Source organism: Rhineura floridana, chromosome 8, assembly GCF_030035675.1.
Source record: "Rhineura floridana isolate rRhiFlo1 chromosome 8, rRhiFlo1.hap2, whole genome shotgun sequence".
NCBI lineage: Eukaryota > Metazoa > Chordata > Lepidosauria > Squamata > Rhineuridae > Rhineura > Rhineura floridana.
Window position 1 is genome coordinate 100391201 of NC_084487.1, and position 27923 is coordinate 100419123.

Below are 27923 nucleotides of genomic sequence, written 5' to 3' on the forward strand. Positions count from 1 at the left end.
CAGCAACAAAAAGGCTCCCTCCCCTCCCCCCCAAAAAATAGACTGAAGAAATAAAGAAAGCTGGGGGAGAGAGGAAACCAGGAGTGCATTTTTGTGGGGGAGGGATTCTGAGCTCTGTTTTGGTACTGAAAACAAATTTCTAGGCTGAGCCTGCACTCAGAGGTATCCTGTTCTTTAATTCTGAGTGTGTGTCCACCACCTGCCTTGAGCCATGGTTTTGTACCTGGCTCCAGCTGGTGTATGGTGTATGGGGTTCTAATAAAAAACATGTAAATCCTGCAAGTCTCCCCACCCCACTGTAGACTAAGTTTTACTCTTTACTTTCAAGTATTTCTGTCCTGAGGGGCTATTTATCTAGAAACACTCTTTTATTCTCTCCTCAGATGTTTCCATCCATATCGATGCAGCTGCAGCACAGACTGGAGTGTCTCGATTTTTAGAAGTCAATGTGGATTGGAAGTAAAAATACACACACACACACACACACACACATATATATATATATTTAAATTGTCCTACCCACCCCCAATTTATATGCATGAATGCACATGTCAATGTGATAATTTACTTGCTCTTATGCAGCATGGGTGTAGTCCAAGGATCATACTCTTCCACCTCTTGCTAAGTCAGAGTGCTGCAGGCAAAACAGGTGGCAGGAATCAGCTTGTGCTGTGGGAAGGGCCTTCTTTTTCCCCCAACCCGAGCAGCCTGCTGCAGAGAAGGTGAGGTGATGGAGTGTGGAATGTGAAAGGGCATCCTGGCGATTATCGGAAGTGGCACATTCCTCAAGGTTGCAAGTCACCGTGAAAGAAGGAAAGGGGTGGGATGTATTACCCCAGGGTCTTCTGAGGCATTCTTAGATACAGCATGGAGGAGAACTGGAAGGCCCCTCCAGTCCTCATGCTACTTTGGTACAGCTTTGACTGGCTGTTCTTATGGTGGTAGGAACCTGGAGACAGGAAGGGACCATAGCTCAATGGCAGAGCATCTGCTTTGCATGCAGAAGGTCTTGAATACAATCCTGGCGTCTCCAGGTACAGCTGTGAAAGGTACGACTGTTTGAGACCCATATGCTTCTGATTCAGCCGCTGCCCATGCTGGTATGGTATGACAGGACACACACACAAGATGCCATCCTTTTCCCAAATGCTTCTGTTTTTTTTTCCTGTGGCAGGAGTGGAGAACCTTTTTCACCCTGAGGGCCACATTCCCTTATGGGCAATCTTCTGGAGGCTGCATGCCAGTGGCGGGAGGGGCAAGAGGCAAAAAGCAGGTGGAGCAACAGGTGTGACTTTTATCTTTGTACACCATGCTGTGTTCCAGCCAAACAAATTCCAAGGTTTGTACCTGCAAGGACACATGCATCTTTGAATGGATTGTCACGGTTCAAGGACACATTCCAACCGAGCAAAAGCACTGGAGGGGCCATTGAGGGTGTGACCGGGGGAGAGTTCTGAGGAATGGATACAGAGAACTGGAAGGGGCTGCATTTGGCCCTAGGCCTGAAGTTCCCCATTCCTGCCCTATGATCCCTACGGCGAACATTAGACGTGTGTGTGTGTGTGTGTGTGTGTGTGTGTGTGTGTGTGTGTGTGTGTGTGTGTGTGTGTGTGTGTGTGTGTGTGTGTGTGTGTGTGTGTGTGTGTGTGTGTGTGTGTGTGTGTGTGTGTGTGTGTGTGTGTGTGTGTGTGTGTGTGTGTGTGTGTGTGTGTGTGTGTGTGTGTGTGTGTGTGTGTGTGTGTGTGTGTGTGTGTGTGTGTGTGTGTGTGTGTGTGTGTGTGTGTGTGTGTGTGTGTGTGTGTGTGTGTGTGTGTGTGTGTGTGTGTGTGTGTGTGTGTGTGTGTGTGTGTGTGTGTGTGTGTGTGTGTGTGTGTGTGTGTGTGTGTGGGGGGGGGGGGGGGGGGGGGGAATCTTCTCTAATCTCACCCACTCCAAGAAGCAACACCCCCCTTAATTAATTAAGCTTGCTTAATTAAGCAAACCCTGTCATATATGAGGAGCATGCTTGCCAATGAGCATGCTTGCCACCCTAGGCTGCTGCTGGGAGAAAGGATGGGATATAAATCTAATAAATAAATAGATCTGACAGGAGTTGCTTAGTTAAAAATAACTGCTGCTTTTATGTACACTGCTTAGAGATTTTTTTTCCTAATTAAGCGGTTTATAGGTTTTTCTAAATAAAATCTAATGGATTTTGTTTAGAAGATTAGAACCTGATATTTATCATTCATTTATGCACTGGCATAAATGGCTATTTAAACTGAGTTTGCAGTATTTTAAATGTTGTTAAATGGTTTTAATATTTCAATAGTTTAATTATATTTTAATACAGATTTTTGTATGTTCTTAATTATGTATACTTTTTATCTGGAAGCTGCCTTGAGTTCCAGTTTGGAAAAAGTGTGGGGTATTAATAATAATAATAATAATAATAATAATAATATCAGGACATTAACAGAGGGGAACGCCCATCAAATTCCATAATTTTTTGTTTTGGGGTAGTGGTAAATTGTTCAAGGTTGTGTTTGGCAAATTTGAAGTGATAGGTTTTCTTTTTTTTTTCAACTTCAGTGAATATGAATCTGAGTTATTTCTTTTGGGTTGGTCCAGGAACTGGGAGCGTGCCCAAGAGATGAGAGGTAATCATTACTTTCCAATGAGCACATGTTTTGGCACTTGATTGCCACACTGAATATAATTGGGCAGAAGACATGATTTCATAGAAGGTGGGAGTATGAAGCCCCCAAAACTAGTTTAGTAGATTATCACCAGAGTTCACAAAGGATGTTTCCAATTCCATTAATAGAAATCTGGGTAAATCTTTTTCCAAAACCGGGGATTACATCCCCTTCAGAAATTCCATACTTCAATTAAATAGATGTACGTATGGTTAGTATATATGAAAGAAGCATACTTTCAATGCCAGGTGTAGGGAACCTTTGGCCCTGAATTACAGCTCCCATCACCTCTTGCCATTGGCTATGCTTGCTAGGGCTGATGAGAGTTATAGTTCAGCAACATCACCCCACCCCCCCGGTCTGTGCTCTTTAATGGAAGCCTGTGTTTAAGATTCGAGTACGTACATAAACTAAGGGACTTATAAGGGCCTACTTCTTCATTGCCATGCCCGAATATGCCTCAAGAAAAAAATGCTGGCAGTTAATTATCTTTCTGCAGTAACTGACAGCAAATAAGCTTGACATGAATGTTAATGCAGACTATGCTCTCTATAATTTGGCATTGTAGCCACTGAACCAGGATGAAAGGATATATATATGTAGGGTAGAGTAGTATCCGGGAAAGCTTACATCCTAATGACATGCAAAGGTAAAATATCGCTCGAGGAGTTGGTGAGGTGTTTGGTTTTATTCTGCAGCCAGCTCATACTTACTACTTCAGTTAGCAGCTGAATTGGATATTTCAGCTGGTAACTACAACACAATTTCTGAGGGCAGCAGGAAAATTTCCCTAGAGATAGGAGAGGTTCTTTGAACTGAAGTCTGTAGAAGTGTGCTCTGTACTGTTTTGGACGGGGCCTGTTCTGCATAGTTAGGAATGGAGGCAGCTACTTTTGAGTAGCAGGCTGCTGTGTTGCTGTTCCTCTGTGCCAGTTAGCCTTCGCCCAGCTGATGTCCTCTGGATGTTTTTGGACTACAGCTCTCATCAACCCCAGTCAGCACCCTTGAGCTGGCTGAGGTGATGGGAGCTGGAGTCCAAAACTTCCAGAGGGCACCAGCTTGGTGAAGGCTTCTCTTACACCGTCATTACTGGTCCCAGGCTATGGTCTGAAGGCATGAGGCCAGCGCCCTGCAGAAGCTAAGCAGGGTCAGGTCTGGTCAGTGCCTGGATGGGAGACCACCATATGTAAGCTGCCTTGGGTTTCTATCATGAAAAGAAAGGCGGGGTATAAATGTAATAAATTCATATAAATAGATAATCACTACTCACAGCTTCCTGGGGAGGGAGTATAACTATGAGGGCATTGCTCTGCATCTGCCAAAGCATCAGACAGCCTGATGGCTTTCAACCTCTTAAATACGGAACAAAAAGGTAACTATGGATGGCAAAATAACACGGAGCACAGATAGGCTGAACTATGATGCAGGGCTGAAGACATTAATTGGCGTGATTAACTGGAGCCAGCCAGCTCGGCTCTTCCCATAGCTCTCCCAGTACCTGTGTGCAGGCTTCTCCACCCTTTCCTGCTGCTGGAAGGTGCCAAGCCAGTACTGCAGGGTCAGAGTCTATGCACAAAGGCAAAGGAGGGAAGGGAGTTCAATTGGAACCATGTGTCTTCCATTGTTAGTGAGGGAGATGTCTTTTCTAAGCTAAAAAGTCTGAAACAATGTCACCTTTCCTCAAAAGGGTGTTGTTCCAGCACCTTGATTATTTTGGTTTCCCTTTCCTGTTCCTTTTCCAGATGTATAATGTTTTTTTTAAGGAATGGTGACCAGAACTGTACACACTATCCCAAGTAGCAGATGCTTCCAAAGGCTACCAAGGGCCTCTTTACGGCTTCCAGTTTAGAACATGGGATTTTGAGAGTCTGCAGTAGAAAGTTTTTTTAAAACTGATTTAATTATCAACGGGCTAACAAAAAGTTGTTTGACAAAAGTAGGACGGTGATTTGATTATTCAGAGTTCTTAGAATATAGGAAGCTGCTTTATAGTGAATCGGACCGCTGGGTTGATGTAGCGTAGTGTTGTCTACACCGACTGGCAGTGGCGCTTCAGAGTTTCAAACAGGAGTCTGTCCTAGTTCTACCTGGAGATGCTGGGGATTGAACCTGGGGTCTTCTGCAGGCAAAGCAAATCCAATGGCTCTTCTCCAGCGTTCAACTAATGCTAAAGAAATTTCGTTCATATGGTAATTAGCAGTTACGTTGCGTGACAACTCCCCTCCCAAAAAAGCAACACAATTTGTCAGTTCCATTATTATAGCTTCTATGCATTATTAGGCATTTGTCAGAAACCCAAATAACTGTCTCCTGTCTTAAGTGGAAGCTTTTTCATCATAATTCCTTACCTTTTTCACTTGTGTTCCTGTTGGTTGCAGTGAAATAGTATAGAAAATGAAAAGCCAGGCATGTCTGCAAGAACTGAGCCGAATAACAATGTGATTTTTTCCCCGATCAAAAGAATTTCCCCTTCTGTCTACTCAGAAGTATCTTACTCCCAGACAAGTGTGTATAAAATTGCAGCCTCAATTGACTACAGTAATACCTCAGTGAACAAAGTAGATGTGTTCCTGTGCGTTATTCCTTTAACAGAAACAGAAACTTTTGATACCAGACGTAGGAATAACATGGATAGAATCGGGATAGATTCCAGCACCCAATTATAGATGGTGGGGGCAGCTTCAATAGGGGTTTTAAAGGTTGCCTACCCAGCACCCACCCATTCCCACTCCTTCCCCTCCTCTGAATCATATTGGATCCTTCCCTCCACAGCTCTGGGAGAAAGCAAGAGATCTCCTTAATGCAAAGCAAACACACAGGCTTTTCAGTTTCATCCTAGCAAATCAAAGGCACAGGCTTGAAAGTTTGTCCATAGCAAAACAAAGGCACAGGCTGGTCAGTTTTACCTTAAAGCAAAGGCATAGGCTTGTCTGTTTATCCATAGCAAAGCAAAGCTGGTTGGTTTCACTTTTAAAAAAAGCCTTCCTTAAAAGGAGCTTCATTCCTGGAGGATTCTTTAATTGAGGTATTACTGTATAGGGCTTCATGTCTAAAATGAGATAAGGCACGACTCAAGATTACTTAGGAACAATTGCATCCTCTGAACTTGAAATCTTGGTCCTAATCCTAGATGCTTCAGGATAGCCTGTGGAGACTGATGAAGGAAAGAAAGGAACCATATTTATTACTCACAAGTCTGATTTGGCATTGACAGCAGGTTCTGTTGTTTTTCAGTTAAGACATCAAATGCTGTTTACATCTTAACAATAGACACAGGTTTGCAAATGAGAGGTAGACCTAACCAGGCATTTATTGGAACAGTATTCTATCTACTGAATACCCTGTTTTCCGATAGGTTTAGAAAAATGGGGATAAGTCACCTGAAGCATCCAAACAGAAGCTAGCATAAATTTTAATACTTTTCTCCAGGGCTGTATTAATAGCAAAAGAAAGTACATGTTATTTAGGAGTTGGGGAAGTGAATAAGACGCACAGCTTTTTGTAACTGAGATAGCGGACATCAGTGATACACTTGCTTTATCCATGTAGACATGCTGCCATGTTGGGCAGCTGTGGCCCGTTGCATTGTGTGGCAACTGCCATTCTACTGCACAGGCTTGATACACCCTGATACTAGCTTGCACTGATGTCGCTCCTTCTACTGAGGCTGGCATCCCTTTTGAACAGTGTTTGAATGTGCCATTCTTAGTCCTGCCCACTTTGTCCTGCACAGTTGGCTTCCGTACTGTTGCTTTAAACAGTCTGGTATCAGTGATTCCCATTCTAGATAGCTGGGGGAGGGCTGGGGAACGCATGTCAATGTCAGAGGGTCTGATATTGTATTACATGCTCAGCAGTGGTTGATGTGGTCTGCTACAAAAAAATTTAAATGACTGAAAATATCGGTGTTCAGTCATGCTATTAAACAACCCACAATAAGGCAATAGGACATGCAAAATATCCTAATAAAGATATTGCCCAACTGTGGATTCAGTAATTTTTTGAAGTCTTCCTTGCTCCACAGAACATAATAGATCACCTCCCATGTTTCATTCTACACTGTTCTAAATATTCACCTTCTACTGTGAAGTTCGGGAACCTCAGACCCAGGGGCTGAATGTAGCCCTCAGGTCTCTCTATCTGGCCCTTGGGACTCCGCTTGAGTTACAACACCCCACACCTTTCCTCCTCTAGTGTTTTTTACATAGCTGGTATGTGTCCTTGAACTATGATACTACCTCTTGCCTATGTCGATAGTGGATGGAGAGTGGGTTGGGTCTAGCCACCCCCACTACTGGTATGTGGTTTGGAAGTCAATGTGGCTCTTGAACTCTGCCATAACCCACATCCTTTCATGGCAAAACTGAGTCTGCACCAAATTTTTACTTCCGTTTTTAAAGGCCACGTCGTGCTATAATTTTTCCATAATATGTGAAACACACTAGAAGCAGCTCATTACCCTTTGCAGACCGAGAAGCCAAGGCTGACTAAACCTGCACAGGTCCATCGGTGCAGACATCGCAAGTCACCTGTGTGAATTATTAGCTATACTTCCCTGCCCCCAGGTAACATGATGGCTTGCTACATGACCCAGAATGGAGAACATTTTGTGTGTGTGTGGGAGGGGATGCTACATGAAGAGCACAGGGTTGCCCTACAACTTCCCCATGGCTACTTCCCTGAAAGCTGAGGTCTTCTGTGAGAATGCATGAATAGCATAACATTAAAAACTGCCTTTGACTAAATTAACAAAAGGAAGAGTCAAGAGCCTGACTGCCGTTTCTTGTAAATATTGCTGCTTGTTCCTAACAATATTTCAAGGCCTTTTTTTGTGAGGAGTAAGCTGTGGCCCTCCAGATGATGTTGGACTGCAGTTCCCATCATTCCTGACCATGGACTATGATGGCTGACGGGATTAGAGTCCAACATTGCGGGTTCTAAACCCATGGCATTGAGTTAAATGTATGTGTTTTATTAAGTTTTAAAGTTGGATATAGTACAATTACAGTTGTTGCAGTAGCCCATGGCTCACTGTTGCCAACCTTTTTAAGCCCGTGGGCCCTGGGTAGAAGATGCTTCCGGTAGAAGAGTGATTCCCAAATTCTCCTCCCCAGACCACTAGAAAACTCTGATGGTCTTGGTAGACCACTTAATGATTGTTCTGCCTGTTGTAGCAATTGTAATGTGTTGTGCTAGGTGCTGTATGATATTTAATTATATTTTTATTGCTTCTTTTGTGTCTTGTATTTGATTGTATTACAATTTGCCTTTCATAGAATTCATACTGTAAATACAATAAAATTCAATACAAGAAATAAAATAAGCAATCAAGATACAATTAAAAACTGATATAAATCTTTAATATGGACATGCCATGGAGCACCGTTTAGGAACCTCTGTGGTAGAATTTATCTGAGCTTTGAAAAGCACATAAAGCTAAAAGAGGAAGTGGGAAAGTGTGTCACTCTTCAACTACCTCCTTCAGCTCTATGGCATGGTTGTAAACCAGCCTTGTGGCTGCATGACAAAATGGGGCGAGGAGAGTGCTCAGAGGCTTTGCACCAGGAAAGATGCCCAGGGCATCCTTGTGTCCACAGGTGCTACATGGATGATCCCTGCTGCATGGATTATCCATAAAGCCCCTTTAGTTATGCTGTCCTCATTCCCACATAATGAGCTTTGTGTACTGTGTTCAGGGGTGTCTGTGGAAGTTTCCCTGGCTCTTGGAGAGAGCCCATTGTCAGACCGATCCCCCCCTTCCCTGCTGCTATGCCTTGTCTGTGGGGATCTAGGGGTAGTGGTTTTATCTTTTTTGGGAAAAACTTGTTGCAGTTTTTCATTGTTTCTCTTACAGGTATGACAAACGGGAAGACCTGAAACCGGGTGACCCGCTCATGTTTTCATACACGCATATACTTATGGAGATGGAACCTGTTCAGACGTTGCATTATAAGAAGACTCACAGAGTACTGGCACACATACATGGCACCAGTGGGATTGGATTGAATTTTACTGCACTACCTCCCATTACTTTAAACTTGAAATCCAAACTAGTATTGTTGGAAAAGCTTCCCACATCTTCCAGAACATAATTGTTTAACAGCCTTCAAGTACGCTTGTTGGTGAAATGTTGTTGCACTAATTCAAAACCAGAATGCTGTGTCTGTGGAAGAGCAAGAGAACCCTGTCCCCCCCCCTTTTTTTTTGTATGAGAGGATTGCTTGCATACAAATACATGCACATAGTACCAGCTGTAGATATTTCCATGCAATTAAAAGTCTGCTAAAAAAAACCTCATGCCAACAGTTGGGTATCATGTGTTTCACAAAGATGTAATGTACTGTTTAAAGTTATGTAGTAAGAGACATCTAGCAAATTTGAAATGATTTTATGTAATTCAATGCATGTGTATGTGAGAGAGATTGAAGGGGTTACTACTGTGTTTCCCCCACTGATGACTAGGTAAAACTTATTGTTACGGTTTACAGCATGTAAAATTTAAATTCATTCTGGGATTCTTCATGCAATCTGATTGGCTTCACACTGTGGGAAAGTAGGATTGCAGCTACCCATCAAAAGTGCTTATTCTTCTGGGTATAGACATGTAGAGTTGTCACTTTTGAACAGCATCTATGTGCAAGAAATACAACAAGAGGCCCAAACTACATCATATACCTTGTATAACAAAATTTGGGAGTTGAAAGGCACTATTCAAACATGAGAGCCACATGTGTACATGTGGTGGGCCTGAATACAGGACTGTTGAGTTCTGCGTGGACGCAAGCCCTGTGTCCCACTGCTGGCATGATTTTTGAACCGGGTCACAGGTCAAGAATGATTTGGCCTTGATAATGTTTTAAGCATTGTAATCCATTTTAGGAGTTCTGGCTGCAGAATGCAAAGCCTCTTTAATTGGGCTGATCTTTTAATAAATATTTTCTTATTTTAATTAATTGTGTTACTTTTAAATGGTACAGAATGTTCCAAACACACAGGCATATAACAAGATATTTTAAACCAGGCAGGCTAGTAATTGCAACTGATTTTCTCAGTAACCACAATATAACAGTCTACTGGTACAATTATACCAGTAGCCTACAACCGATGGCTGAAGATACTGAAATTGAATTGCCTGCCCCACAAGAAAGTTCAAATTACTCATATCAATTTATTTTTATTTTTTTTAACAAAGAGCTAACTATTGGTGTTCATAATGCTGGGTGTAGCTGAGCACAGCATGAGTAGGGTGAAGATTTATCTAAATGCAACAAGTACCAACCTGTAAAACCAGTTCATCCACACTGTCCTGCAGTTCCCCAGCATACTGTGCCACACTTTTGATCAATTCTGCATCAAAGAATAGCACTCTATTTCTTCCTTGATGTGTGATTTATTTATTCAGGTATTCAGGAACAGCTGGTTTCACTAAGGGCAGGTGAAGTAGTAACCAACATAGCCTTATAATGCAGTTCTGCAATCTTCAAAGTCTACAGGCAGCACTATAATATGATTATCAGGTACTGCAGCCTTGCTGTCTATGTACCTGACGCTGGTGACGGACACACCTATTGGAATAATTCGTTTAAAACAGAAATCCAGGTCACTATTGCTGGGGGGGGGAATCTAACCCTTCCAAGATTGCCAGTTGCACCTATTTCATGTGATGTAGGCAATACCTGGTGCTCCAATTTATGTGCAGTCACCAGCTATGGCCAAATATGAGGGACTATTAATATTAACATAGGTGTAGTTTCTTGTTAGTTTACCTTCAAAAATCCATTGTGAATCCATGGTATACACAGATAAAGATACAAACTGAGTGTTATTAGCCCATAGCACACAACCACACTCCCATCAAGTCTACCACTGTTGAATTCACATCTGCTGCTTTGAGTCGTCTATGCTCAGCCTTAATGAAGCCTTTTCTACATTAAGAACATAGGCAGTTTGCTTTATCAGACCAAAGGACCATCTAGTCCAGCATTGTTTCCAGAGTCGCCAACCATATGCTCATGGGAAGCCTACAAGAACAACACGAGCAGAACAGCACTCACACTTGTGTTCCCCCAACAACTGGCATTCAAGGACATACCATGCCTGATACTGGAAGTAATTTGCAGCCATCATGGCTAGCAGTCATTGGTAACCTTATCCTCCATGAATTTATCTAATCCCTTTTAAAGCTGTCCAAATCTGTGCCCATCACATCTTGTGGTAGTGAATTCCATTGTTTTACTGTGTGTTCCATGAAGAATTTTTTTGTCTGCCCTGAATCTTCCAACATTCACCTACTCTCAATAACCCCAGCTTATTGTGAGGGTGAAAAACTCATTGCCCACTTCACAACGGATTTTACACGCTATCAAGTCCCCTTTAATTGCCTTTTTTTCTAAGCTGAAAAAAACTCTCAAATGCTATAACCTTTTCTTCAGAAGGGAATTGCTCCAGCCCCTTATATGGGTTGACCTCTTCTGCACCCTTTCCAGCTTTATAACCTTTTTGAGCTGCAGTGACCAAAACCGTGCACAGTATTCCACTTAGTTGTGTCATAGATCTATATAAAGGTATAGCATTTTTCTTTCTTTCCTAATGGTTCCCAACATGGTGTGCTTTTATTTATATATATATATACCTACCACAGGTGGTTGACACTTACCAACATTGAACTGCATTTGTCATTTTAATGTCTGCTCCAGTGTGAAGAGATATTTTTGGAGCTCTTCACTAGCTTTTTGTTTTAACCATTCTGAATAATTTGGGTTTATCTGCCAATTTGGTTGCCTCACCCTTAACTCTAGATCATTTACAAACAAGCACCAGTGGCAATGCAGAGCCCAGGGAACCTCCCTCTGGTATGCAAACTGTTCATTTATTCCTACTCTCTTCCTGTACTTTATTTAACCCATTTTTGATGCATAACAGAGCCTCTCCTTATCCAATTACTACTAAATTTACTCATGAATCTTTGGTGGGGGATTTTTGTCGAAAGCTTTTTGATAGTAGAATGTCACGGCATCACCCCATCCACATTATCGACTCTCCCAAGGAACTGTAAAAACTTAATGAGACAGGACTTGCCTTTTCAGAAGCCATGCTGATTATTCTTCAGCAAGATTTGGCCTACTACGAGCTTGATAATTTTATCTCTAATGTTATACCACAATTTACTCAAAATGGATGTTAAGCTAACTAGCCTGCAATTTCTTGGATCCCACATTTGAGTCCTCAACAAATTCTCGGATGGATACCATCTGGACCCAGTGATTTGTTAGTGTTCAGTTATGGCAATAAAGTCTAGCACTCCATCTTGTCACCGCTATTTGCCTCAGCAACAAAAACTCCCTTCTGTAAGAAGTCAGTTGACAGGTATCTGCCCTACATCAGAGTATGGGGGAGAGGGTTTTTTGCAGCCTTATTAGCCAGAATCCAAAATAAACATGCCACTAATAAAATCTGGGCCCTTCACTGTTTACCTTTCATAGATTTGGACTGGAAATGTGTTCCTGTACCCTGCTCTACGTTCATTAAAACAAAATGGTTATAATAGAACAGTTGTGATATAACAGGACAACTTACCTTTCCCTTGTTGCTGTTTTCCTGACAATGTATCACAAGTCTATTGTTACCTTTCCCAGATTTTGAACTCTTGTTGAACAGGAGTCCTCCTAATACCATACCCTAAGTTTTTTAACAATTCAAAAACAGGTTTTGAAATGACATGGTCTGCTGTTCAAAGTCAGAAATACCAGTAAGAATGTGCAAGCCGCTGAGCTTCCCTAAAGTTGCTGTTGGGTCCATATAGTTTTTCTCCCCTTTCTCCTACAGTTCTGATTTTACTTTCTTAAAACACCACATCTGTGTTCGCAAATAACACTAAACTGTGGTTTGCTTGATAAACCACAAGCTATTCCACAGATTAAAGCCCAGCTTATTTCTCCGAAGTTCGGTTTGTTTTCTACCTGCTTATGTCTTTGTAGTTTGGCAGACATCTAGGGTGCAGTGTCCAAAAAAACCATAGCTGAGTAAGGCTATTGGATTTAGACATAACATCAAACCATATTTAAAAACAAGTCATGGTTCATAAGATACCGATAAGCCATGGCTTCACATTAAAAGACCACCTCCTTCCCTACAGACCCTCTTGCCGGTTAACATCAGCAGAGGGGAGCCTTCTTGGTGGTTCCACTACCCTCAGAAGTTTGAGGGAGGTGTGGTAGCTCAGGAAGGCATTCACTGTGGCATTCCCTCCCCACAAAGGAGCATCTGGCACCTTCATTATATAGCTTTCTTCATAAGCTGAAGACATTGCCCTTTGATATCTCATATAATTTTTGTTGGGACCCACTATATTTTTCTAATTGTAAATTAACTGATTTTTAATCTTGTATTTTTATTTTGTTGTACCCCACCGTGGGACCTTATGGTGAAAGCCAGTTAAGGAATCCAATAAAATAAAAATAATGATCATTTGTTGGTAGAAAACAAACCATGGTTACTCTACTGAACTGGGCTAAAGCATTCAAACAAATCATGGTTAGGCAAAACCAACCACAATTTAGCATTATGTGCAAGCAAAACTCTCGTTTGCCTTATGTCTTGTCCTGAATCTGTTAGGGATGTCTCCTCCTGATTCTGTTACTGATGAGTATTTTCTATGCCTTGCCATTTAAACACTGAAAATGCATTCCATTCTAGTCTAAATTTACAATATTACTGGAATGGAATGAATAGAATCTTGTATGGCAAAAAAGCGTTGTGTTATAATGCATAATTTCAGATTGACATAGCTAACCAATATTTATCTCTGTATGTTCTGTAATGCAACTGCTAGGCCACATACATCACTATCTACAGCTAGTAGTTTAGGTAATGGAATCCCACTGAGACAAAAAGAAATACAAAAACTAGTAAGAATTTTTTGACTGCAACATTGTAGAAGTACCCTCCCCCCCTTTTATGTGTTGTAGTTCTTATGCATTTGTTATGCTTCTGCATATTCCTAAAATTACTTTTCAGAGTCAGAAATCCCTATGGCATTCTAAAGAGAAAATAAGAGAATTCAACTCACTCTAAAAATTGCAAATAAGATGTTTAATTTCAGAAACTGAGTTCACCATTTATAAATACACTAAAACATAGTAAATGCAAAAATTAGGCAGAGGTACAGTATTTTAACAAAACTACATCTTTCCTAAAGGTCACAGTCAATTCATATCCCCTAAGAATTTCATCAATGAACAATTTTAAAAAAAAAAAAATGAGACGAATCTTCAATATTTTAAAAAATGTGGAGAGCATACTGTTTACAATTAAAATGCTGGCTATTCTTACCTCAGTTTGAGGTTTAAAGGGTTCTACGATATTTTGCCTGATGGACAATGTCAATTATGAGAATTCTACCATATAACATTCTAAGCAGGGCACCAATCTAAAAGGGCTATTCACTGAGAATCAGCTTTTTGTCACAGAAATGCAAGAGGATGTCATGCAGTTTTCAATTACATGAAAAACCACAACTTAATTCTTTACACCAGGCAATATTGGATGTTTTGATGCACTCAATTTTAAAAGGCTTTAGCATAATGCCTACTCTTTATATTTTACCTTTCAATAAACTGTATTAAATAACAAACATTAATTGGGAATTTTTGAAAATAAACATCCCAAAGACCTTATAAATACTCAAGCTCTAATTCAGTTACAGTGTTAAAAAAAACCTGAATAGGGACCACTGAATGGCAAGATGATAGATTACTGTATAACTGACATTCCATAATACCTCTAAGTTTAATTTAGTCAAATACTAATTCAATAGCCACCCTTAGTACACATACATCATATTCGAGTATCATCATTACCCTTTAAGTACATTAGGCCTGCAGTTAAAACCTGCCAAGTAGAAAGATGGCTTCAATTCCACCTTTATGTACAACTTTCTTCCGACAGCTACAATTTTTTTTGTAATTAAAGCAATGTTCAACTAATATACAGTACCTGATTTATGTTTTTTACATAATTGGATAAAAAACTACATAATAGAACTGTTTACATCTTTCTTTGCCATTCTATTCAAACTGTTTTAAAACTATTTACAATTATGAATTAAAACCTAATTTTTTATCATTGGAACAAAGACAAATCTAATTCTAATGTGAAGTTTAAAAAACACTTATATACAATATCTGGCCTGAAGAACTATTAATAAGGCACATGTAGACATATAGAAAGCTGAAAAATAAATCTAGAATTTGGAACTACAGTCACTGATTAGATGTCATACATGGCCCTACTGGAGCAATTTAACAATCCAAGTTACAAATACAGTAATTATCCAGTGAGCAACAAAAAATGTAGACTGGCAGCTTGTTCATTATGTTCAATACTGGAAGTATATCAAAGGAAGATTTACTTTCAAAAATATAAGTTTCTCAGAGTGTTCCATTGCTAGCCTTGACTGACTAAAGCTGATGTTTTCATTGGATGTACTGAACAATCTCTCTGATGGAACAATGCTTGGAGGACATCCCAGGAATCGAACAGCCAACTTTGACAGTGCGGGCCAAGATGACTTCTTAAAGTTCCAGTAAGTTAGGGGATCACAGTTATGTTCAAGCACTTCTTCCTCCAAATACAAAAGCACCATTTCTTCTGGCAACTTGGCCTTTTCTTTTGGAACTTTTGCTTTTTTCATGTCTTCCATAAGTGACCAAAGATTATTGTCCCCATAAGAGTTTTTAGATGGTGAACCTATACCACAGCCATTGGGAACAGGTTTCTCATCATCTGAGGTAGCATTTAATATTTCTAGCTCCCTGATTAAGTCCTGTTTATACTGTTCTGCCTCCTCTTCAGTGAATAAGGAAGCTTTGTAACGAGGGTCCAAAAGTGTAGCAAAAATATACCGTGGATCATGAAGTGTGGAAGCCAGTCTACTCACCATAGCTTCCTTTAAGGACTTTAGCATGGTATCTATGCCCATTGTTTCTTCAAACAGTAGCTCAATTTTCCGGTTGAGTATATGAATCATTGGAATTACTTGACTTAAAGTGGACATGTGTGTACTCATCTCTCTGCTTGCAACTTCAAATGGCTTGAGTGCATGACAGACAGACTGCATCACTTCCCACTGATCACAGCTTATTAACTCCCTGAAGCTGCACTCTATGGACATTTCATCAATTGCTCTTTTCTGTTCAATTAGGCGTTCAAGCATATGGAATGACGTATTCCACTTTGATGGAACATCTTGAATTAGCTGGTGCTGTGGCAAGTGATATTCTTTCTGTAGATCTGCCAGTTTCTCTCTTGCTTTTGCTGACCGATGAACACGTTCACAAATCTTTCTTGCAATACTGAGCAGGTTCTGAACCATTCGCTGGCTTTTAATAGCTTCATTTACTATGAGGTTAACTGTGTGACCAAAGCATTGCACACTTGAATGCTCCCCTTCATTTAAAGTTTTTCCTATAGTCTGATTATCTGTAACAGTAATCCCAACCTGAAGCCCAATGGATGTGATCCAGGCTTCCCACCAATATTCTAGTTGCTTCTGAATGCTGATACCATTGTAGTCACAATCAATCTGTGATACATTTAAAAGAGCTGAACAATGGTAATCTTCACATTGAGGTCGAACCCTGGACTCGAATGTTACCCAATGAGCAGTAAGGGTCAAATATTCCCGGGTTTGGTTGTTCATCCATATTCCAGATGTAAAATGTACTACTCCACTTTCAGCTTCTTTAAGATGTGAAACAATTATTTCTTTCACGCTATCGTACATATCAGGAATTGCAGTACGAGAAAAGTATGATGGTGAAGGCAACGAATACTGAGGCTGCAAATATTCAAGCAATCGATTAAAGCCAATATTGTCTACAAAAGAATATGGCTGAAGGTCAAGTGCAATCATTTCCGCTACAAGACTGGTAATTTTTTTGGCAACAGGGTGAGTGTCAGAAAATTTGTCATTGGTTTCATCAAAAGACGAAGATCCCAACAAATCTGTGCTCAGTGGCACATGACTATTTATAGAAGACGACAATACTGGCTCTGAGGCATCTGGTTTCAGGACATTGTTATGAAACCGTTGTAAGTGTCTTAGAAGGCAACTTGTACCTAGATTGGTTGGCTTTTTCCCTCGACTTATTGTACGTCCACAGTGCATACATATGACTTTTGTTGAATCAGCAGAACAAATTGAAAAATGATTCCACAGTTTTGAGGTCTTTTTGCTACTGACAGGAAATATGACTTGACTATCATTAGAAACCATCGTGGGTAAGTCAGTCAATTTTGCAGATGAACATTCTGCAGAAGCCAAGGTAGCATAAGGAGAATTTGCTAAACTCGCATCCATAAAGTTCTTCTGGATCCCAATGACTTCAGGGTGACGTCTATATAAATGTCTTGTCAAACAGCTTGTGCCAACATTGTCTTTTTTCCCACGATTTACCATACAACTGCAGTGTCTACACACAACTTTTAAACTATCCCCTGGAGACAAAGAAAAATGATGCCATACTTCCGATTTAAGCTTTCGCATCATCCGTTTATTTTGATGAAAAACAGAGCCATGTTCAAATATCAAAGGGCTTTTTTCAGGGGAAGAAACTAAAGATGCTTCACCTATATCTTCAGATGATGACAACAATGATGAGTCCTCTACAAGTGTATCTCCCAAAGGAAAATTAGAATTGTTTTCTTCAGCCATTCTGTCTGGAGAAGAACAGACAGATGTTGGTTCTTTAGCCATTTTTCCAGGAGATGTCACAGAATTTGGATCACCATCTGAAGGCAATATGGGTTGCAACAACGTTGGAGAAGCAGAGTACAGAGGGGGTATGCTCGAACCACCTCCATTCTCTTGTAGAACAATAGAACGATGGGCTCTCCACATGTGTCGTATCAAGCAACTGGTTCCAAGATCTTTCCCATTCTTTCCTCTGCTGAATTCATTCATACAGTGGATGCAGACAGCTTTTGAATTATCTAAAGGAGACAAATAAAAATGTTTCCAGACAGCAGATCTTCTTCTGGAGCCAGATGTACTCTTAGGAACTTGAACAGTTTTCTCTGCTACGTTTTCAGTTTCTTCACACTGGTTGCTGGGAAAGTGTTGAGACAACCCACCACCACTTTCTTTATTGCTCTTTTCAGTATGTGATAGGTCTGAGGGCATCTCTTCAGTAGAAACTACAGGAACAGATTCCTCAGTTATTTGATCTGGGGATGGAATCTTAGAAAGAGTTTTCTTCACTAATTTTATGGGGGCTAACATGCTAGTTAAATCTCCAACATCTGCAGGCTGAGATGGCATTAATAATGTAGGAGAAGAAAAGGAAGATATAGGTGGCATGCTTCCATTTTCCTGAATGAGCACAGTCGGATGAGCTCTCCTCACATGCCTCATAAGACAACTTGTACTTAGGTCTTTTTCATTTTTACCTCTGCTAAATTCTTTCATGCAGTACATACATATTGCTTTAGTGCTGTCTCGAGGAGATATAAAGAAATGGTTCCAAGCAGGAGACTTTTTCCGGGAACTAATATTTCTGCTTGAAAGAAGGCTCTGTGTGACAGCTTCCATTGCTACATCATAAAGGGTGCTGCTGTATTGGGAAAAAAGAGATCCATAATCGTCTTCATTTTCTGCAGAGATATATTTACCTGAATTATTATGGATGAAATTCTTTTCTCTATCATCTTGCTCATCACTGCTGTCTGTCTGCCTCAAGTCTTCTTGTTCAATTTTTATATCCATTGTTTCTAAAGCACAATTGCTATCATCTTCTGGTTCCACTTTTAAACTGTTGATTTTATCCATCATAAACTTATCACCCATTTGTGGAGAATCTGCTCTATTTGTATCCATGACTGATCGCAGTTAATTCTGCTGTGTCTTCATAACTTAGTGAAAATTTAGAACTGGGTTTAAATTATGTATCTTAAGCCATGTAAAAGGATGTGGGTGGAACATAAGTTTGTATTTGTAGTTTGATAAGAAATGTATATTACACAAACTTATGAAAAACCATGTGATTTAATTCACAGAATCTCATTTCCCCACCCCCAGGATCTTGCGATTCCTAGGTCATATACTGTTTTTGATGAGCAATGGTACTAAATACTTCATGTCTTGAGGAAAAAACTAAGGAGAGGATGTTGAGTTGATTTTCCCAAAAATCATATGCTCATCTCAAATCTCAATCCACTCAGATCATCTAAAAATAAAAGAAAGCAAAATGCGTAAGTACACACCAATTCAGCTAAGCTTATTTCATGTGCCTAAAGTGAATGACTGACTACTTCCTTCTTTACTTCCATGTTTAGACTTTAACCATCACTGTTCTCTTATAATGTAAGGGAGAAAAGCAACTTCAGAAGAAACTGAATTCTGCAAAATGTTTGTCTGCAGAGTACATTTGAAAATCATTTCCCATATGCTATGTGTAATGGCCAGGATCCAAACAGCTAGTTTAGGTGTACCCAACAGCTTAATCATGCCTGATATGAATTGTCATTTTTCCCCTTTTTGCCAGAAGACTCATTTTCTATTTCACGAACTGTCTCTGAAGTTCAAAAGCATTTTGGCATGGAGACATTAAGAAACAAGTCTCTGAAAGCCAAAAGCCACCTTAGTCACCTAATTGTAAAGGTTTTGAGGGGTCCCAGCCATCATTTGCTTTGTACCTAATTAATGGCCCCTACTTAGATCAACTAAGCTTAAATGCTGGAATAAGAGTTAGATGATACATCACTCAACAGCATGATGAGTGAGAAGCAGATCAGGCTCATAACATACAGATCGTGGCAGATAAACCTTATAGCCTCCCTTTGAATCTCCATGTCAACTGAACAAAGGGGATAATTGGCCCATTGTTGTACATTTTATTACTAACAGAGTTATCTTTTTAGTTTGTGTGGGAAGGAATGGAGAAATAGGTGGAGTCACTTATGTGATCCCTGAACTGAGATTTCATCTATTCCCCCACCCCAATCCAAAGTGTTTATTATTTGTTACATTTATACTCCATCTTTCTTCAACAGAACACATAGGATTCTTCCGCTCAGCCGTAGACTGTTTTAAGTTCAATTAAGTTTGGCTTTATACCATAACACAGGACTAGTCGTTAAAACTTTGTCAGCCTAATTGGCATAAAGATGGCTGAAAAGTTACGCTGCCATCCTCAGTTTCATTATTCTAGCTGCTTTTCACCCTGTAATTTAAGGTGGTGGCAATAGCACCAACTCCTGCCTCCCCTGTAGTAAGTATTCTTGGGTGAGGCATGTGTGTGAATGAGTGTGGCCCATTCAGTTGGTGTGCAGACTAAGCTGGCGATCTCATTTACACTTTCCGAATATTAGCTAGTATACACTTTCCTTGCTTTCATCTTCAGTACTCTCCTTATATAAACAGAGGAACAGCCAGTAGCATATCCACTTCATTCACTCTCTTAAAATTAGGGAAACAGATAGAAAAAGAACAAGCACTGTAGGAAAGGGGGAAAACTCTGCTCATGCATTTTAGCCTGGTTCCAAAGCTTAAGGCTACAGCTCTAGGATACATCTTTTGACTGTGGTCTATCAGGAGCTGCTCTTTATCTGCCTCTTTCAAAGATTCCAGCATTTCTATCCATTTAATATAAATACATTCCAATATCTGCACCTACATCTAAAGCCAGTATCATTTCTGTGTGCTCCACTGCTACTAGTCCAGAGCAACTATCAAAATGGAATGACATTTACACTGACCAAATTGCTAACTTCAATATTAACTGAAATGAGTAGGCATTAGATCTTATAATAAATGCAAATAAGAGTACTTAAATATACTAAATAGCCACATGTCATAAGGTTTTTATTAGCCACAAAACAATTAACGTTTGTGCAGCTAAATTAGCAAGACAGATATGCTCCCAGATGTGTTGTTTACATAAAGAGATATTTAATGTTAGCCAAGAATAAGCAAAAATTATTAAAAGGACTTCCCCCCCTTGATACTGACATTTTTGTATACATAGTTCAAAGTTCTGCATAGCAGAGTTGGAAAAATATGCCTGTTCTTTAATAAAGGTACCAATATTTAAGCATCATGATACATCGGAGGCAGGGGGAATATCCTACAAACCACTGAACACATTCCTCCAATTACACTTTCAACCATGTTAACTAGTAGTATATTTAAAGTCTACATTTTGCTTATTATTGAGAAAAGTGAGATCAGCACAGATATCCATGATCACCCCTGAGGACAATTTAGAACAGCAGCACCTAGTAATGTCAGACTGCCTATGCCATAATCTCCTTTGCAACTGAGTGCTCCCCAGCTCCAGATTATTTGCTAACAGTCCATCTGCTTTTCAGCATAAATAATCCTGGGTTTATGCCAAAATCCCTCACTTCTTACAACTTTGCTGCTCATATATTCCATTTACCTGCTTTTCCTCTCATAATGACAACTCATGGAATTTAACATGCATAGTAAGAGTGGTGGCTCAGAGTAAACAGGCACTCACTACTGAAGGACGAAATTCTATCAGAATACTTTTCCTCAACAAGCAAGAAGCTAACATAAGACCAACTAGAACTGCTAAATACAGATTTCTAAAATAAACCTTTTTTATATGAAACAAAAGAAACCACTCAAATTTGGTAGTAATTTTAAAATATTTTGTATGTTATTTAATTTTTCACATACCTTGTAGGCTTCATCCTTCTAATTAGGTCCCATGTGAATAAACAAACTTGGAAACTAACAATTTATAGGATTTATTGAAGGAAGATGCCAACATTCTCTGAAACCCTGTACAAAGATAAATAGGACTCACTTTACAATGTTTTTCATTTTTCTGCATTAGCTATTTTGAGTATGTTTGCTGCGAAAAATTTAATCCAGACAAACCTCTTCCTTCATGCACAGTAGATGAGGTTAAAAGCTTTGGTTTCTTCCAAACCACAATCCAAAATTTCCTTTTTCATTTGAACATATAAAGCCATGGTTTATTACCATGGTTTATTTAATAAATCATAAACAAACCAGGATATGAGACAGTGTTTTGATATCTTTGTTTTAAAGTAACTGTACAAACTAATTTCCTGTATTTGGACAAAACAGGAAAATGTGGTTTGTTCCAAATTGTGATTGATGCATTTAAATCTCCTTCCCCTCATGCACAGATGAAGGAAGATGAAAAAGGGCACATAACACATAAGCGAGTTGTATTGCACTTTCCTTACAACAAGCCATGGTTTGTTGCAGTGCCTGAAGTTTGCATCACTAAGACAATTAGCAATTCAAAGACTGAATAACTTAATTACTTTCAAATCAAGACAGAAGCTCCAACTGTACTGGCAAGACTTTCAGAAAATTCCTGATATTATTCACATCATTTTAACACTGGCACACCTAAAATTCTTTAAGCACCATGTTAAATTATTAGTAGCACAACAGCTCCACTTTCATACCTACTTATTCAGATAATTATCTTTACTTTGGAGCATTTAAAATTTGGAAGGAGAATTTTAAACAGTCTACTGGTGGCCCAATGCTTTGATCACATCAATCTTCATATGTTGTCAATCTGTTTGAACCCAATTCAAAATGCTGGGTGCAATTTTAAAAAAAAACTGTTTAGGACCTGGATATCTTAAGACCACCACCTCCCCTATGAATCCACTCAAATTATTAGAGCTTCATTGGAGATCCTGCTCTGTATCCCACTGTTGCCCGAAACACAGCAAGTGTAGAAACGTAGGATAAAGCCCTCAGCAGTGGCACCTAGTTTGTGGATTTATTTGCCTCAGAATATCTAGTCACTTCTCTTTCTCCCTGTCTTTACATATCAGGTCAAGCCACTTATTTCCACATGCTTTTGTCCTATATGGTAACTGACAGTTTGGTTGTTTTTGGGATTGTTTCTGGGTTTGCTGCTTCTGTTTTTGAATGTTGCCGATAGATGCTTTATTTGTAATAATACAACATATTATTATTTGTTTTTATGAGTGTTATCTGCTTTGAAAACCTACAAATATGGAAAATCTGGGTACATTTTTAATAATAATAATTTCAAGAGAACATGCATCAAGCAAATGAAAATAAATAAATATGGTTGACAGGGCACTCACCTAGTTGGCCCACTATCTTTCCTCGCTTCATTTCAGAGACGATATCCAGATCGGGGGGGGGGGGAGAGAAGAAAAGACATTGTTTTAACTTAAATCCATGCTCTTTGCTTTCGGCCTACATGCACAAATAAATACCCACTTTTCCCCATATAGTCATTTCTAGCACGCTACCCTCAAAGCTCAAGCACACCGTATTATTGTTACATTGCAATACACATCCTTCACCACCACGTGTAGTATAGTAACAGTTACCTGAAATGTACATGCAGCAGTTCCCTTTGTAGCAATTGAGTAAATACAATAGGTGATATCCAATGCTAGGTGTATCAAAGTAGATCCACTTATTTCAGTGGGTCTGCTCAGAGTATGACTAATGTTATTACTCAATATGTGCATAAGATCTTAGCCTAGCACACAGCTGTTTGTGACAAATATGCAATGTTTAAAATATAATTTGCAAATTAACATAATGATGAATGGATCCGCACGGACCCAGAGTGGAATTAAGTTAGTAACTGGGAAACAGTCTGTTCCAGCAACTTTTGTTTGTAAAGTTGGACAGTAAAAGAGCAAATATTGGAGGCTTTATATCTGCTCATAGTTTTTCAAGAAGTCTGAAGCTTTTTCTTATCAACAGGTGATGCACTTCCCCCAAATTTCAAGCACTATTACATCAGAAGCAGAAAAATGGCAAGGCTTCCATATAGTTACTATAGAGCTGTGGCCTATATTATCACTTGCTCTGCAAACATTAGAGAGGTGGAAAGAAATATGCTTCCTCTAACAAGCAAGTTCTAGAAACTAATGGAAGTTGAAAATAATGAAACATGAGCAGACAATGAGATGATGAAGAGGCTAAAAGAGTTTACAGATGTAACATCATAACTGAAATTTTTAAAAAATGAACAGCAGCACTTTCCCCCCCAGAGTTCTTGGCCTCTCTGGAAATTATGTACTAAAAGAAAGTTCTAAGCCCAGCACAGATATAACATTACCCAGGGCTTTAATTTCAGTCCATAAGACTGTGCACATTCTCACCTTATAACACACACATTTAACAGCATGGAACTGTATTTCTGAGAGTTAGACCCCATACAAGCAGATGGCTTGTAGGAAGGGGCCTTGAGTCCTTTACAGCTGTGCCTCTTATCAATGTATGTCTACGTTGCAAATAAACTTATAAAAGTTAAGCTGCAAACCTATACACGCTTACCTGGAAATAAGGCCTACTTAACTCAAAGGAATTTACTTCTGAGTAGTCATGCATAGGACTGTGCTGTTACTATCCTGCCCCCCTCCCCCATTACTAGCCAGTGTTTTTATGCTGGCTGTGGAGGAGCAGCCAATATGGAAATGTAGGCTACGTGCCTCTTGAAAAATGAAATGGACTGCCTTCAAGTCGATCCCGACTTATGGCAACCCTATGAATAGGGTTTTCATGGTAAGTGGTATTCAGAGGTGGTTTACCTGAAGCTGAGAGGCAGTGACTGGTCCAAGGTCACCCAGTGAGCTTCATGGCTCTGTGGAGATTCGAACCCTGGTCTCCCAGGTCATAGGCTCTTAGCAGACTGGTAAAAAATGCCTTCGTCCAAGGGTACTGGTGGAAAAGGGACAGAATTATCCAGCTCTTCTCCCCCAGCCACCTGTACTGCCATGCTTGTTGAGGAGGAAGTTGAAAAGAGGATGGGTGATCTGTTCCTCCTCTGCCAGCTCACTCATTCACCCACATGAACTCCATGCTCTTGTCTACACTGAATTCCTGCCTGCACATGGGTACAAGGCTGACCTACGTACAGGGACATTCTGCCTGAACTTCTGCTTCAAAAACATTAACAAATTGTTAATTACATGCATCACTAGCTAATGCAGGGTAGTTATTCCTCAATATCCTAGTATGCTGTTATTCAGCTGGGGTGGTAAAAGTGAAGATATTTTCATGTGAGGAAAGGATTGCAGCATGTTTTAGTCACTTCATGAGCCATATTCCAACTACAGCTATTAGCACATAAGACAACTTTCCAGACTTCTAAGGGATGAGCCTTCAGGTGTTGCTGGACTAGAACTCCCATCATACCAGCCAATTAGCCATGCTTGCTGGGGCTGATACAAGTTGGAATCCAACATCTGGAAGATCACAGGTTTCCCATTCTTGCATTATAATATGATCCATTATACTTTTCCCCCTTACCTAGCAGCACTGCACACCTTAATAAATCACATAAAAGAGCTGTAGTGTTTGTACTTTAGTTACACATGCATTTACAATACACGCATAACATTTAAATTAGAAACACAACCATTTAAATATTTATGAGATAGAAAAACCTCTGACCATAATATTTTATGATTTATATAAAATAAACCTAGCTTTCAAACTGCATCCTGTGCAAAAGTGCAGTGATCTAGCATATAAAAGAGGAAAAGGGCAACAATCCGGTTATCCCTCCTATATTTTAATTTATAACTTGCATTGGAAAATGATTTGTAGTTCCAAATACCAAGGTCCTCCCAACAGGATAAATAATTCAGTTTGAGGGGCAGTTTATGTTGGTCTCTGCTTATCAAACCAAATCATTATGCAGTTTCATGGCTTGCTCAGAGAACAAGATGAACCTGACTTCTAGACCCAGCATAGACTCAAGTTTGGGAGGCTTATTACTAGAATCTACCAGTAGATTAAAGTCAAACTGAACATAACATCACTACTGTGGTTGCAGATTTTTGTTCTTCTGAATTCCTAAAACCAACAATGACTCAGTAAGAAAGTTTTCTTTTAGCAGTTTTTTATACAAGCTAGATCAATAAGACTCTCTCACCTGCTCTGTTTCTCTCAGGGCAAGCTTACATGAAACACGAAGTCTGCCAAAAGTACTTTCTTATGAATCTCCAAGCAGCAAACAAATGTTTCAGAGTTCCCTAGTCCACAATTTGGCTGAAATATGCACAACTCCAAATAAGTATTAGTGGTTATATGGGATGCAAGATGTTGCACAAAGAGGCTGCATGCATTTGGAATGACATACATGGAAAGTTTAAATAGTGGAACCACCACTGGGAACTGGTCTATGACAGCCTCCATGTGGGAGCTGTCTGTATAGGTATGTATGTATAAACCTGTGCAATGTTGTCAAACCACTGATCACCAAGTCAGTCCATTGATCCACTGACTATTTTGACTGGCTATGTCTCTCTCACCCGATATCTGAAATACAGTACTTATAACTTCAGATGCTGTGGACTGAACTGGAGATTTTATGTATCTGCACAGGGTCAGAATGGCTATTAACACTCTGACATCTCAGCATCAGAGTGACTTAATAAATTACAGAGTTTTCACCCCCTAAAAATAGTTTAACCTGTGGACTGATGTATGTGATACCTGCACAAGCACCTATATTGTTGCATAAACATTAGCTGGAAAGCTGTAACAGCATGAAGTGGCCTAAAATTTCCTATCCCTACAGTAGAAACAATCCCTGGAAGTTCCTCTCCCAATGCCTGGGTAGTTAAGAGGATTAACCAAATAGTATTTACAGAAAGTGTTCTGCACCTTTTCCTGAGACTTTACTGTAAAAACACACATATGTCTCTTCAGGGGTCTGGCTGCGTTATTTACAGGCACGGGAAGCTTGCTCTAAGGAAAGGTACTCGGGTCAATTTCCATGTCACCTCTTTCATTACCTCTTTTTCACCCCGGGAGGGATAGCCCAGAATAATCTGGGCCCACCCCATGAAGAGTGTCAAAAAGACGGAGGGAGCAAAGGTGTGACAAAAGGAGGGATGCAGCATTGGTTAAAACAGGGGGAAAGTATGACATACTTTATGGGCGGTCCCCAGGGGAGGGCGGACCTGCCGAGATCAAAAGGGGAGGGGGAGACAGGCCGAAGTGTGGGGCAGACAAAGCCAGGCGCGTGTTCCTGCTCCATTAAGGGAAGTGCGGCCCAGCACCTTTTTAAGGGGGCTTCCTGATCCGACACTGACGCTGAACGGGGGGAGGAGAGAACAGAAAGCGGCGAGCAAAGAAGCCTCACCGTCCCTCTCGGGGGGGGGAAGAGGGGCTCATAGAGACCCCTCCCGAAGTTCCGCTTTTCTTCCCCTCCCCCTTCCCTCAGGGTCTCCTCTGAGACAATAAGGCCGGCACACGCGAGGGGGAGAGGGTCGAACATTGAGCCCAGGACACTGCTTCTCGAGCCCTCTGACTCCCGTTTCAACAACCGACCTCAAGGCTCTTGGAAGTGTGGGTAGGTGGGAGAAGGGTCTGGTTGCAGCGGAAGGATTTCAACTGACTGGAGGCGTCCTGCCCAAGCGCAGCCACGGCGGGTGGCTGAAAGGAGTCCGGGGAGGGGGGAGCAGAAGGCAAAAGGCATTCGCTACACACACACACCATTCTTACAACCGGATCGTTCCTTTCCTAACCTCTTGAATCTCTCCTTCAAGTACTACCGTCTTCGGTGCCGCCTTCCCGGGGCTGAATTAGTTAGCACGAAGGTTCCAGCGGGCCCGTCTCATTCATTTCTCAGGCGCTTTGTCTCCCGCTACCGCGACGCTGAACGCGGACTCCCCCGGCTTGGCCGCGACGGCTCGTACTGCGCATGTGCCACGCTCGGGCAGCAAGGCGGGAGGGGGAGAGAGAGAGGAGGAGGAGCTGGGTCATGGTTAGCAATCCGAGCGGTACTAGCCCGTCGGCCGGGCAAAAGCGTCACGCGCGCTCGAGGGAGCGGCCGCACTGGCGCAGCGTCTGGCGTCATCGAGGGCGTCGCGTCGGCCGTCATCTGTCGAAACTAGCATAATAAAGAGCAAAGGGCATGGCAACAAAATGGTTGCTGCTGAGGGGTGAAGTTAGACCAGGTTCGGGTTGGAAAGCAGTAACACAACGAGACCCTGTGTCTCGCTGATGCTGAGTACAGATTACTCTTTTCAGTCTACCTGTGGCCGTTGCCATAGTGTTTTCTGTGCAGTGTAGGAGTGGGAGAGTCAACCGAACGGGCAACCATGCAGTGCAGGTCCCGGGCGGGGTTTGTTTTCCTCCTACCACCTTAATAAGGGGGCTGGGGTTGGATTCTTCTGAGGGCCAAGAACCCCCGGCAGAGATCGGGGTAGGGGATGCAAAGTATTTCC

General features: G+C 40.8%; 2 protein-coding genes across 13 annotated transcripts in view; one reads left to right on the plus strand and one right to left on the minus strand.

The window, feature by feature from the left end:
* Window positions 1-9627, plus strand: part of ALG12 (ALG12 alpha-1,6-mannosyltransferase) — a 33721-nt gene extending 24094 nt beyond the window's left edge. For 5 of the 11 annotated variants that reach the window (XM_061640240.1, XM_061640243.1, XM_061640235.1 and 2 more), the window contains 2 exons: window positions 384-459; window positions 8533-9627. In XM_061640240.1, the coding sequence (XP_061496224.1) occupies window positions 384-459; window positions 8533-8770 (314 nt within the window). In that variant the 3' untranslated portion in view covers window positions 8771-9627. Of the gene's footprint in view, window positions 1-383; window positions 460-1174; window positions 1340-2571; window positions 2640-8532 lie in introns of those variants that run through there. The other 6 variants (XM_061640238.1, XM_061640241.1, XM_061640239.1 and 3 more) reach the window with 6 other exon arrangements.
* Window positions 9628-13792: 4165 nt separating this feature from the next.
* ZBED4 (zinc finger BED-type containing 4) lies at window positions 13793-27629 on the minus strand. Of its 2 annotated transcripts, XM_061640252.1 has the most exons (5): window positions 27222-27629; window positions 24273-24402; window positions 22806-22830; window positions 21379-21483; window positions 13793-18901 (listed from the first exon to the last, which is right to left on the minus strand). In XM_061640252.1, exon 5 carries the CDS (start codon window positions 18550-18552, stop codon window positions 15055-15057), a length of 3498 nt encoding a protein of 1165 aa, XP_061496236.1. In that variant the 5' UTR covers window positions 18553-18901; window positions 21379-21483; window positions 22806-22830; window positions 24273-24402; window positions 27222-27629; the 3' UTR covers window positions 13793-15054. The 2 variants fall into 2 exon arrangements, with proteins under 2 accessions (XP_061496236.1, XP_061496235.1); XM_061640251.1 differs by lacking the exon at window positions 24273-24402.
* Between the last annotated feature and the right edge of the window lie 294 nt (window positions 27630-27923).

Bases quoted from the DNA above. Each gene is read 5' to 3' on its own strand.
- ZBED4 (XM_061640251.1), bottom strand. From the start codon at position 18,552: ATGGATACAAATAGAGCAGATTCTCCACAAATGGGTGATAAGTTTATG.